Genomic DNA, 14875 nt, shown 5'->3' on the forward strand with positions numbered 1-14875 from the left:
ATAAAAACTATTGATTTATAAGACATTTTTCTGGTAAATTATGTAATAGAATTTAATCCATATATTCATATTATATTTGAAAATAAATGTGACGCATTGGGTCACCCGTTAAGTTTGTTTTAGGTTTTTTGAATCAGGAGTAAGTGAGTTTGCAAAAACCAATTAGATAAAAAAAAAAAAAGAAGAATGTAAATCTTTCTACTAGTTATATACTATTTTACTTTTTATGGCTACATGTTAAATAAGATTACAATTTCTGGTGATATTTCTTTTTCTTTAGAATGATCTTTTTCAACCTTTTTATTATAGTTTTTATAATAATGACTTCTTCAGTAAGTAGGCCTTACTCTTTTGAATTTTATGTGTTTTTTAGTAGAAAAGTTTCTTTTAGAAATTGGCTGATTATGTTGTAGTTAAAATTATTTAGCAATTATTAAGAGATGTTTTTTTTTAAATATTTCTACAGCTTCACAGCTAACAATCAAAGAATTTCAGTCATATCCTTTCTCATTATCATTAATGCTGCTGCTTTATAAGGCCAGTTCTAACATAAAATCTAATTTGGCAGTAGGAACAAGAGTGGTGTCTGAGCCTCTATAAAAGATGCTTCTCCTGATCTCAGTTCATTTACACACATAAAGCACCTAACGTAGTAAACCTTTTCTTATAACGATTTCATTTATTTTTGTATTTTATTGTCCATTAATGGCTTAGTCCAAGTCTCTATCCACAAAGAGGTTTTATATGTAATTAACAATCTCTAATCTTTATCTGTGATCCTACAAAAATATAGTTAATGACTATAGAATGAAAAAACATTGATTTATACATTGATCTAATACAATCAAAATCAATACACATGCCTACCCCCTATAAAAATGTAGCCTATGATTAATGAATTCATTTCACGTTAGCCTCACGTAATGCCTGGATAAAGGTTTTTAATTAAGTATTATGTAACTTTGTTTAGTATTCATACATATAAATATAAGTTCAAGTGTTATAAATAGTAAACAATGTTAAGGAAATGCCTTACAATGTTAACTAATAATTTATAGACTGCACAGGATTACTTTCAAAGTTACATAAACATTAGGTAGGTTTCATATTTCAAAAACGAATCTTGTGTAATGAACCACTCCAGGTTTCTTTTTGTAGGGAGGAGAGTCTATAAAGACTACTGATCTTATTTTGGTTATATTTACAATGTTTTGTACACTATAACACCCAGTTTTCAAGTGCATTTTTTCGAACTTAGAATCCTTTTTGTATAATTTTGGAACTTGGACAATTGATCCACAGGATTAGACTGTTCTCATTAAATTGTTTGTTATTCTTAATTATTATTGTCTGGAATATGGATTGAACCATCAGCCTCCAGAAGATTGTCACTTAGATCTGATTGTTAACCAATGCTCTTAACCATTATGCCATGTATCCATGTGGATAATTTTAATATGAAATTTTGGAGGTTTTAAACCTAATTTTGTCCCACTGTGTGGAATTTCATCTTTTTTTTTTTTTTCTTTTGAATCCTTGTTTTTACATGAAAAAAAAAAATGATTTTAAATCATGAATTCAATGAGTCATATCCGTTTTTACATATTTATGAGTGGTCAATTTTTACATTTCAGCTTCATTTCTACCATTATGACACTGGGAAGGCACTGCAAGCTCTTGTCAAGTGCCCAGTACCCCGTGGAATTGAGAAAAAGTGGACAGATGATGAAACGGTAAAAAAACAAAAGCTTTTATTCAATTGCTTAAAAAAAAAAAATCTTTCAAATGTTGTTAAAAAAAAAAAAAAAAAAAAAAAGTTTTAAATCTTATAGTGTTCTGTAATGTTGGTAAATGTCCAATTCCCAGAATTTTTATTAATTTTCCAATTATGATTAAGAAGTTTTTATTCAAATCAGTACAGAAATAACAAATGAATAAAAATTCAAACTATAAGGAATTTCAAATTATAGTTTTTGTTCATTGCAGAAGTGTTTTCAACACTTTTTTTTTCTTTGGCAATGTGTGAATTTAAGTTTATAAAAACGTTTTCCTGATTACAAATGAGTTACTCCCCTTGATTGCAAAGACAATAGTCATTAATTTGTAAGATCAACTGATTAATAGAAGCAACGTTTTTATTTATTTATTTTTTTTTTTAATTTGTTTGTTTTTTGGAGCTTATTTACTACTTAACAAGCCAACTTTACCAAATTCAGAATGTTAACTTAAAAATAAAATTTTTCGTGAACAATTTTGCAGATAATCAACTCTGCAGATGATTTGCAGATAATCTTGAACTGCAGATAATCAAACAATTCTCATTATCTTAAAAAAGATACCTTTAGCAAATCAGTTTTACTTCCGAACTGAAATTAACAAGTTTGACAAAAAAAAAAAAAAATTAAACAAAACATCTTTTAATGAATTTATTTTTTAATAAAGATTTTTAACAAACAATTCTTATATTTAGTTATTGCTTTTGAAACACAATTAAATAAGTTAGCGTAAAAATAAACAATTAATAAAATTTAAAAAAAAACACTGACTTAATTCCATATAGATTATTTCTTTTTTTTTTTTTTTTTGTCTGAATTGGAGGCACGTTTTTCAATCCTTCAAGTTTTGTAGGAATCACCAACATTCGTGTCCTTTTAATAGCCATTAATTTTAACGATCATAGGTTTAGAGTAAATATTAATCATGCAAATTATAAATATTTTCAAGAAAATTTTTTTTAAAAATCAGTTTTCCCTACAAAAATCTGTCAATTTTGTATGTTTATGATCATATAATTTCATGCTAAATTTAGTTACAAATTAATAAATAGATTTATGGAAATAAAAAAAAAAATAAAAAAAAATAGACAGTATTAAGAAACTTAGATCCTTTCCAATTAACATTGGAGATCAATAATAAAAATGGGACAATTTCATGTGTGTGCATTTTTCTTACATCATTATGGTGATAACGGAATTAATAGTTTTTACTATTAATTGAATATTTATTGAAATTAAAAATGCAATTTTAAAAATACTATTTTTGAAGAAAAAAATAATTAGAAAATTTTAATTTTTTGTTCATAGTTGACAAAAAGAATAATTACTTCATGACCCTTAAAATTTTAAAGAAATTTGGAAGCATTTAAACTGTTAAGTAAAAGTTATTTGTGGTTTTAAAATCCTTATCAAATCAGTATGTATTATAAGATTAACTTTAAAATATTAGTAATACAAATTTGGTGTAATTAATAATTTAATGAGTAATCAATTAAATTTTACTTTCAAAATCTTATCTTAAAAAAAGGGTGTAAAAATGCAAAACAAACAAAAGTATATTATTATTTATTAAATGTTAGAAGTTCATTTATCTTTTTTTTTCTAGCATTTTTAATTATATTATAAATTATTAATGAAGTAAAACAAATATTTAATCTGTATTTTTTCTCGCAAATCTGGCTAGTCTTATTGCAAAAACAAACCTTTTTATATTTTCTTCACACTTTTTTGGTTATTTTAACTGTTTTGCAACTGCAACATTTCACCATTAACTGAAACAATGCACTCAATAGAATGCATACATTCACCAAGGCTCAGCAATAAAAATTACTGAATTAAAGAAATCAAAGTAAATTACAATTAACATGTGTTAGTATTAATCTTTAATTAATAGATCAGTTAAAAATATTTTGTTTATTTGGACAAATATGTATATATATAAACAGTGTTATGTGTTTTTTGTGAAGTGAGGGTTACATAACTTTTCCATGGATCTGACTAATTTTCCTGTTTTTTTTTTTTGTTTTCATTCTTTAGTTAAAGTTTATAGAAACATAATTGCAAAGATTTGTGTCCAAAAATTTTGACTTCGTCATCATCAAAAGATAAAGAATATCTTGGACAATTTGAAATCCTAGATAATTTTTTTTTTTTAAATTGCAGAGACAGAATAACGAATAACATTTTAATATAATTAAAAGATGCAAATTACAGTTTTAAACACTGATTGCACAAATCGTTTAATGTAAAAAAAAAAAAAAATCCTATTGCCACTTGAAGTGAATACTTATATAATTAAAATTATTGCACAAAAATTGTTCTCAGATTGTATATAGAAACTGTTTCTAGTAAGTGTACATTATCCTCTGTATCAATTTAATTTTAAACAACCCTATTCACATCTGGCATGGTGTGTGCTGCTGACATATCCTCCTTTCTCTCATAATCTCTTAGGCAATTCTTCCATAATGGTTTTACAAATCTTTACTGGCTCAGGACAAGTCTGAAGATAGTGCATTTTTTCGTGATTTTTAGCATTAGGAAAGTACTCTTTAAGTCTGCCAGTAGTACAGTTTTATTGATTAATGTCATTTCCTTGTAACCCTTATGTCAGAGGTTTATTATATATAGAGTTTTTGGAAGCTGCAATTGAAGAAAGTAAAATAAAATGCAATAAATCTCATAAAAGATTCTTTTTATGCAATAAGACTGCTCACACAAATGGAGTAGGATTTTTTGTTCACAATATATATATATATATCTCACAACAAAGGAATAATATAGGACAATATCTCTATGAATTAAACTAATATTATACAGTGCTATTTTCCAGCATCCATTCACTATCAAAATATATGATCAAATAGAATATATTATAGATAAAATTCCCCTTTCCCTGTGCATTGGGTGATTTTTATCTTGAAAGAATGGTTTAAGGGTGAAGAAAAGAGTTCACCAAGAAGATGGCACAATAACATATTTTGGAGATATTACATGATCATAGTATGCAAAGAAAACGTTTGTTGATGATGCTGACATAAAAATAAGTGCTTTCATAAAACCTAAAATATCTTTGATAAACACCATTATTCACATCAAACTCGAATGGTTTCTTCAGTGCAATAGTTTCTGCTTAATTATTATCAACTTTTACACATGAAAACTCTTATCTCATCTCGCTTGAATAAGTATCGATTTAAGAATGCTGTATGGAAACATTTTTGTGATGTTTCGGACAGTTATCCTTATCGTGTTCTTACATTCCCCATTTCAGCCATTTGCTCTCTGGCATTCTACAGAAACATTTTGTCAGCTGAATCTATTATTTACTCAAGGGAATGGAAGTAGTCGATTAAAGTGAATTAAATGAAGGGTTCAATTTGAAATTTTTATGAAGGTTACCAACTGCAACAAAAGCATAAAAGCTAGAATACAGCTAAGAATACTCAAATAGCTCATATGTTTCACATCCTGAAACTATACAATTTAATTCAGGTGATACCAAATAAGTATTGCTGGACCCCCATACATAGGTACATTTCACACCCACTCCCGTAAAACTCTATTGCTTTATAATGACTTATCCAGATTTATTACAGCTGTTTGCTGATCCCTACCCCTCTATTTTACCTCTAATTCTAAATTGCTGTATCTTCCTGTTTTTGCAGATTCCTCCCTCCCTCGTTTTTTTTTTTTTTTTTTTTTTTTTTTTTTTTTTTTTTTTTAAAGAGGTTAAATCAATTAGATCCATTTATCAGGAACTGTCTCATCCCCACCACAGTGGTTTATAATGCTGTTTTTCTTGCCTGTGTACTTCTCTTCTACTGGCTGAGTGAATAAGTTGTCAGTACAGAAAAATTATGTTTTTATTTAAGCCTCTGCCAACTGAAGCCAACCCCCTCATTTAACTGTACAACATGCTAGCATTTTGAAAAAAAAAAAAAAAAAAAAAAAAAACTGCATTGCTTACAGGAGCGAACACACACACACACACACATGCATGACGGTCTCTATGAGACATCCATCCACTCCCTCATCCTGTCCATCGCATTCCTTCTTTAACAGTTTCAGTTTTCTTTTTTCATTTCTTTTTTTTTTTCTTTTTTTTTTTTTTTTTAAGGGAACTGACTGCAATTTTTATCTTATCCACTTCATTGATCTTGCTATGTCTACATTTATGTGACAATGGCATCATACTGCAGTGCTCGCTTCTATATGAACAAAAAACACATTAATCCATACATGTGTGTGTGTCTGGTGTAACATTGTATGTATATGTAATTGTGTGCATCTATTTGTGTGTATGTTAATCTGCAATTTTTAATCCTCAATAAAATATTTGTATTTGTTTGGAATTGGAGACTGATTCTAAACATTGATATATGTATCGATTATAATAGTTGTATTCCTGTCTGTTCACAATTTGATTAATATATACAAAAGGTAAACTGTTTCATAAATTAATTTTCATACAGAAAGCAGACTTTTATAAACTTCTATATCATAATTTCTATATATATATTATTTATTCTAAGGAAGTCTACACTAATGTACTTGCCTAATTTACATATTGCATTAAAGAAAATCTATTTTAATAATTAGTTTGATTATATTAATCGATTTTAGTTATAGAGTTGTTTTAATTTTTGTGTTTAGGAATATTACAGTAGACCTCCAGGACACAGCATTAAAAATTAGTAACAATATACAGTATATAATACACATGTATATAATATAACATTATGAATAACACTAAATACTGTAACTAACCTGTAAAAAAAAACCTATTCGAGAGCCAGTATCCCAGGGCTCTACTATATTTAAAGTTGCATTATTCAATTTATTTTTAATTATTTGCTAAAGTCGAAGTAAGCTTTATTTAAAAGGTCTACAAAAGATCTACGAATGCATTTCAAATTTAATTCAGTCGAGCATGGCTCAAAGCTGTTCAGAGAGGCACATTTAAGTAGGGACACGTGTGTTTGTGTGTGTGTTATAATTAACAAAATAAAAAAAGCAACAATGTTGCCTTTATCCTGAAACTCTGCTTGTCAACATACGAAAGTCAGTTGTTGAATGTTGTTAAACCAAACTTTAAATTTAACCTATTAAACCCCAATTCAGTCACGTAAATTTAGAGCAAAATACATTTTACTATTAACTTGTTTTTACTTCAAAAATAAAAAATATTAATGCACCAAGTTATAGAAAGTTTTATAATAAATATTTTATAATGAATGCATTTGCTTTAAAACTTAAATTCTCTGCATTGTACAAAAATCTTTTTTTTATATGAGAAGTATGTATTTTATTTACTTTGGTTCAAAAACTGTACCAGTACTAAAATATTAATTTTACTCATTTCAAGTTTTTACACAACTTAAGTATTGTATTCAAGATCAGTTATTCTTAAAAATTACCAATTAAACTTTCAAAATTATATTGCAAAAAAAAAAAAAAATTAGTTGCACTGTTCAAAAAGGAGGGGAGAGGGCAATGCAAGTAAAGATTCTCAGGCAACACCAGCTCAAATATCCTAAGTATATCAGGTGCATCCAAACATAACTCAGGCAACACCGGGTATATATATATATATATATATTAGTGGGGGGAGGGCACCTAGCTTTGCTCGGGCATAAAATATGCTTAAATATGATATTTTAATTTGTCCAGATTTCGTATATATTATTAGTCATGATTTAAAAAGTAAAAAAAAAAGTATTTGGACGCAATCAGTTAGAATCGAAACTGAAGCTGTAGCATTCAAGACTATTGACGTTACCACTGTACCAACATGGTACACATGTGAACTGATTAAAAATAAAAAAAGATAAGTGTACGAAACACATAACGATTTTTTCAATTTTGACCCATTAAAAACTATTTTAGCTGGCTAAAGACCCATAAAAGAACGGTCCGTAAAAAATCCAGTTATTTGAGGCCCCATCCCTGCTCTGTGACTTTTAGTTTTTGAGGAGATAGTTTGAAAATATGGAGACAGACAGATACGTAACCTTTTATATATTAGATATATACAGTGGAATGATAAAATTGTCACCCTAAAGAAAACAACACTATAGCTTTATTTTAAAACTTTTATTGAAAAAATCAATTCAGGTAACTTGATTATGTAGTTGAGCTGACATCTTTAGCCTCAATCATCGCCTCTATACGGGTTCAGAACTAGGAACATGCCTTTTCCACAAATGCCGACGTATGGCAGCGATCAGGCTGGCTTTGGTGTTGTGGGAGGTTATGTTGGTGATGTTCTTGATGTATGATGAAACAAAGTAGTCTGGCAGGTTTAGGTCGGAAGGAGCAGGATGGCGGGTAGTGGGAAAAGGGTACAAAGACGTAACACTTCTTTTGAAGCCAAGCCTACGTGTCTTTGGACTTGTGGGCCGGCACTGAGTCTTGCTGCCACACCCAGGGTCTGCAAGTGACCACCTGGTTGCACCGGAGATCACCACACATCCAAATACACTTTGGTGTTGACTTTCAAGCTAACTTTGAAGATGTGAGGTGGCATGATGTGGCCCTCACTTGAAACCACACCAAAGACCATAACTGTAGCCGGGAACTTTTTCATCATCCTGGGTATATCCCTGTTATTCATAGCAATCCAGTAATCCATTTTGAGGGTTCTGGCAATGGTAATGTTGTCATAACTTGGATTGGTAGAGAGCATGAGTTGTACAGTGGCGCATCTCCGATCTTGCTCAGTGAACATTGTGTCACTTTCAGGCATAATAGAAGGCCCCTATTGCTCTTGGGATTTGTACACGACTGGCCAACTAGTAGATGGTCTGCAACAGAAAAAAGAAAACTGGTTTTCATCAAACAAAAACGGAATCATGTCGTTTTTTCTAGAGTAACAATTTTATCATTCCACCCTGTGTGTGTGTGTGTGTGTATATATATATATATATATATATATATATATATAGCCTGAAGAATCCTAGTGTGGATGAAACGTGGAATATTCAGTGTAGCTTAATCGTCATGTATATTTTATAACTTACTAACTAGCTCTACCTACGTATTGAGCACTGTTGAAGTAAATACTTCAAGTTTACGCATAAAATTATACTTTTGTATATTATGTGAGTAAATAAAGTAGTTATATATATGAGAGAACAAAAAGCAAACCTCAGCACTAAAGTTTTTGGTGATTCTGGCCTTTAGCCTGTCCATGTTGCAGCTGAATCTATTGGTGTCTTGTTTGACTCGGCCCTACACAAAGATGTCGAGAGAGTTGCAGTCAGATGGTCTGGGAGGCAAAATGATTTTGTAGGATGCAGAGTGTTGTTGCAACATGTACAGCCTACATTCATTCACGTGGTCAATCAAAAGTTTCACTACTTTAATCTGAACAAAGCTATCAGTGTTCAGCTGCCAATCTTCAGTCGTTGTTCTGGGAGTTTAACTTCTGCAAAGGCCGGAAGATATTCTCATTATGAAACAATCTCAACATATTTGACCCAAGCAGGTGTTTTAACTTGTTGATCAGTTTCTTTGTGCTTCAGTTGTTTTGCATTACCTTTGACAAAAATTACCTTTTTCTCATCTCATATGAAACCTAGCAGATTTTCCCATGCACCATCAACCTAATGAGCTTTTTATCTACAGCTTTTTTTTTTTTTTTGCAATGGTATGCATCAATTTTTTTTTTTTTTTCCAATGGTATGCATCAATTTTTTTTTTTTTGCAATGATATGCATCAATTTTTTTTTTTTTTGCAATGGTATGCATCATTTTTTTTTTTTTTTTTTTGCAATGGTATGCATCAATTTTTTTTTTTTTGCAATGGTATGCATCAATTTTTTTTTTTTTTTTTTTTTGCAATGGTATGCATCAATTTTTTTTTTGCAATGGTATGTATCAATTTTTTTTTTTTTTTTTTTGCAATGGTATGCATAAATTTTTTTTTTGCAATGGTATGCATCAATTTTTTTTTGCTGCAATGGTATGCATCAATTTTTTTTTGCTGCAATGGTATGCATCAATTTTTTTTTTGCTGCAATGGTATGCATCAATTTTTTTTTTTTGCAATGGTATGCATCAATTTTTTTTTTTTTTTTGCAATGGTATGCATCAATTTTTTTTTTTTTGCAATGGTATGCATCAATTTTTTTTTTTTTTTTGCAATGGTATGCATCAATTTTTTTTTTTTTGCAATGGTATGCATCAATTTTTTTTTTTTTGCAATGGTATGCATCAATTTTTTTTTTTTTGCAATGGTATGCATCAATTTTTTTTTTTTCAATGGTATGCATCAATTTTTTTTTTTCAATGGTATGCATCAATTTTTTTTTTTTTTGCAATGGTATGCATCAATTTGCTGGGTTTATTGTTGATGATCTGAACATTGGTAACAAATTCCGATATTTTGACTACGTCAAATTATCACTCATACAATTTTCTCTTTGATGTTGCTTATAGTTTAATCGTAAATCTTTAGATTCTTTTCTGACATTTTCTCCCATCCTCCTGCTGATGCTGAGCATTTCTGAAATCTCATTTGTTCTTTTATTAAAGATTTTGATTCTAAGGAAAATTGTCTTTTTCACAAATATGAAGTTTCAAAATTGTCTCTAATCAATTTATTAAAAAAAAAAAAAAGAAGAAATAGTCGCTATTTTCATGAAGACGATAAAAGTAAACAATAAATGCAAACAAAAGCATAACATTAATGCAGGTAATTTAGTAAAGCAGTAGTTACATATAGTGCTTCATGTTAAATAGAAATAGCCTTAGAATAAAGCTAATGTTGATGAAAATAGTTCATTGTGTAAAGAGAAATGCATTTTATTGTAATGTATTAAGTTGATCTATTTTTTTTAATGTAAAGACTTCTCTGTCCTTTTTAATGAAATGTTTATTCTAGTATATATATTTTAAAATGTTAAAATAACTTTATAAGAAAACAAAAATACACTAATTTTCTTTATCAACACCAGGTATTTTTACTAGTGTGCATGCAAAATAATTTTTAAAAAAGTCTCCGCTTGTGTAGGCTTGTCATTTTTTTATTGCTAGTGATGTTTTAAATTTTAATTTTGTCATATTCTGTCTTGCCACTAATTTTATGATATCTCTTTTTTGTAGAAACGTTTCATCAAAGGTTTACGCCAGTATGGTAAAAATTTCTTCAAGATTCGTAAAGAGCTGCTTCCACATAGAGAAACGGTAAGTTTAATTTTGTGATATCCTTTAGAGTCACTTTATGAGGAGACTACTACAACATATATAGGGTGCCTGCAATAAGTTTTCAGACTTTTTTCATATGGGTTCTTTTATTGATAGTACACACATAAAATTTGAGTACTCTTTGAAGTAATCTTCTCCAGCTGCGATGTTGTATCGTGCCAACAACTTCTGGAAGGCCCATGGAAGTCCTCGTGTGAGTGTGTAAATGACCCTCGTCACAGCCTCTTTCATCTGCTCAGTTGTCTCATAACAACAGCCTCTAAGGTTTCCTTGAGCTTAATAAATAAGCAAAAGTCACAGGGAGCAAGGTCTGGACTAAAGGGAGGTTGTGGAACTGTCTTGATGCCCATCTTGGTCAAATGAGTTGTGGAATGGTGCATTGTCCTGGTATAAAATGCCAGTGACTTGATTTGCAGAGTGCTGGCCTCTTCTTACAGAATCTCTTCCTGAACTTCATGTTGAAGTTTTAAAGGAGTTCAGAAAGAGATTCCGCCGGTAAATGATAACTTAACAAGTATTCATTTTTGACTGTCTGTCCACTGGAAACCTACTGTATGTAGATCATGCGCATGCTGTCAAAAAAGGGATCATCATAAATTTCTGGGTGGATTTGCTCTGTCTGGCCTTCTTGGGTCTGGGAGAGCCAGTATGCTACCACTGGAAACTCTGTCCCTTAGTCTCTGGGTCATCGCTGTAGATCCAGCTTTCATTGCAGGTCACCAGAGAATCAAGAACTATAGGATCAGAATTGATCAGCTCGACCATCTCCCTGCTGTCATGACGTTCTTTCTGATCTTCTCTGCATACCCTTAGGACAAACTTTGCACAAATCTTCTGCATCTTCAATTCCTTACAAATAATTGTGTGTACAGTTCCCACACTGACATCAAACTGTGCACTTATTGTCTCTATAGACATATGACAGTCCTTATCCATGAAATTCTTTATTTGGCCAATCAACTCTTGGTTTCTGACTTCCTGACTCCTCCCATATCTCTCATCATCCCTCAAAGACTTTCTGCCTTCCTTGAATCTCTTATGCTTCTCAAAACTGATGCTGGATTCATATAAGATGGTCCAAAAGCAGTCTGGAGCATTAAATACATTTCTGTGGCAATTTTTCCAAGTTAAAAACAGTTTTATTGCATATCGTTCTTCTAAAGTGTCCTCGCACCCAGATTGTATTTTTGAAATTCACCAGCTGTGATAATCAAGTTTTAATAGAGTGTATTCCAATTCTTGTTGTAGCTGTTAATTTGAACCTGAAATGATAAAAATTGGTCAATCATCATATAAGATATATAACAATAACATAATGAATTTTCAAGGGTCTACGACAATTTTAAATGCATGTATAAAAATGTTTGGAAACTTATTGAAGGCACCTCATGCATGCGTTCTCAAATTTGACATCTAAAAAAGACTAGCATGTTGAGTCTACTAGATGAATCTGAAGATGAATTTAGGAGCTCAAATCTAATGTAATAAATATATAAAATATTTTAAAATACTAAGTGCATATTGTAAAAATTGATGAACGTGTATTAAAAAATATTCTTCAACAAATGCTTGTGATAAGTGGGGAAAAAAAAGTCTTTATGCTTGAAAATATAAATATAACATTTAAAAACGGTTCAATTTGAAAAATATATCTTTTCTGTCAGTCAGTCAAAAAAAGTAAAGTAATTGACTATAGTCAAGAGTAACTGAAGGCTCTGTTTTATTATACACTGAGATGTAAGAGATCTGTGTCACTCTTTTCAAAATTTTAATGCAGGAATCTTAGAACATTCATATTATGTGTTATAATTATATAAAGAAACATCGATATACATAAATAATTAACAATCGTATTTATATCAAGAAAAATATCACAAGTCAACAAAAAAGCTAAAACTGGAGATTAGTATAGAACTATAAATATCATTGTTATTGTAAGCCATTAGACAGTGTGACAAGAATTCTCATTTTGTGTTTAGAAAAAGAATACTATAATTGAATTTCTGCCTCTGCACTTTCCATGTCATCTACAGAGCAGAAGGATGTCATAATAAGCATTTGTGATCCAAGTCTAATTCCTGGTGAACCAAATGCAAAAGAGATCCAGACAATTGCACTTAAGGGAACAACGAGGATACTAAAAAGAGCTCTCGGTTGATTTCAATAAAAAGCAGGGCAATGTTGGCAGCTGGTTTGGCTGCCCCATACCCAGCATTACAATCTTCAAAGAAAGAAAAAAAATAGTAAACTGGTTTAAACTAATTAGTTAAATCAAAAAGATTGAATTACGTCCCCTTCATGGTAATCAACAACAGATTCAACTGAGTCTTTTTTATAATTAGTAGTCATGTTAATTTCAATATTTTAAAACCAAATCATCCATTCAGGCAGTTAAAACACTGGAAAATATGAAACCGGTTCTGACAGACAACTAGTGTATCTATGTCTTTTCTTTTATTGTTTTAATATATATATATATATATATATATATATATATATATATTGCTCAAGTACCTATTGAACATATCCTAAAATTTATTTATTTTTTTTAATTATTTTTTATGATTGCTATTTCAAAAAATGATTGCTTACTTTTTATGCTATTAACTGATTACAAATTTAGAATTAAACTTTTAACTATGAATATTTATTTTTATTTAGTCTTTCTTATTTAATTGTCTTTTTTTTTCCAAATTATTTTTTTCTATCATTTAATTTCTTTGAAAATTTGTTTCAATAATCAACAATTTTTCTTATTTGTGTTCAAAATTTTTTAAATTGTTTCATTTTTTTTTTTTTTTTTTTTTTTTTTGCAATGTATTTATCCAATTCACAACAAACTTTTGGATAAATAAATTTACTGGATCTCATATGAAAATATTTTAACATTTTATTTTACAATTGAAGAGCTAATCTGATCGAAAATTATTTCTTTTCTAAGATAGATTATAATTTTGTTGCCTCCATTTTTCAAAAAAGAAAAATTAAATACACACTCCTATTTAACATTAACATATTTGTTTTATGAAAATGCATTATTAGTTATTTCTTTTAATGGCTTCTTCATATCATGTATACATGAAGATAAAACAAAATTAATAATACTAAACATACTAAACCCCACATGGAAAAAAAACATGAACTTGTACACTTTCCTGTTTGTTGGTTTTATAAAGTTTGTCAAATATAATAGATCCTCTTTTATACAAATATGTTTATAAATTTTCTCCAAAATAATTTTACAAATTTCTAAAAACATCTTTATATTACTTGTTTCAAAATTTATTTTCTCAAAACTCACATTTAACAGTTTTATAAATGTTTTTTTATATTTTGTATTTTTATTATTTTACCACTTTATATTTTAAAATTTTGATTTCATTTTGTAAAATTTAATTTTCATTGATTTCTACTATGTTTTTTTGCAAATGAATTTGAAATTGTTTTCTTCATCATAAAACACTAAGAAACTGAAAAGATGGATTTTCTGTTTTTCTTCAAAATTAATCTACATTTTCATTGTTCAGAGAGCAGATTTTACTTGGCCTTAATTAATCCTGTTAAAATTTGTGCTTGATGAATGGAGCAAGGGAGAAAACTCTTCATTTGCTCATAAAATATTAGAGGAATTTTTATTTTTATTTGTTTATAATATATTGATTCCATAAAAATTATTTGATTTTTTAGTAAAATTACCAATAACAATGAGGCAAAGGAAAAAGGCAATAGGATTTCTATAAGTGATACTTCATCAGTATTGATAGATGGAGAGACCCAAATCTATAATGTATAGCAGATGCTATGTGACTACTCCTTGTAAATAAACCATTTTTTTTTTCATTATTTTTTAATTACAGAAAGAACGAAAACACAGAACTATCCAATTCTAA

The 14875-nt window shown here is 29.2% G+C and overlaps 1 protein-coding gene across 8 annotated transcripts in view; it reads left to right on the forward strand.

The window, feature by feature from the left end:
• The window catches only part of LOC145291482 (uncharacterized), an 848143-nt gene that overhangs the window by 715629 nt on the left and 117639 nt on the right, over positions 1-14875 (forward strand). For all 8 annotated transcript variants that reach the window (XM_080137367.1, XM_080137394.1, XM_080137385.1 and 5 more), the window contains 2 exons: positions 1635-1733; positions 10884-10964. In XM_080137367.1, coding sequence (XP_079993493.1) covers positions 1635-1733; positions 10884-10964 — 180 coding nt within the window. The remainder of the gene's footprint in view (positions 1-1634; positions 1734-10883; positions 10965-14875) is intronic.

Source organism: Euprymna scolopes, chromosome 2, assembly GCF_053919585.1.
Source record: "Euprymna scolopes isolate OS-2025 chromosome 2, ASM5391958v1, whole genome shotgun sequence".
Classification (NCBI taxonomy): Eukaryota; Metazoa; Mollusca; class Cephalopoda; order Sepiida; family Sepiolidae; genus Euprymna; species Euprymna scolopes.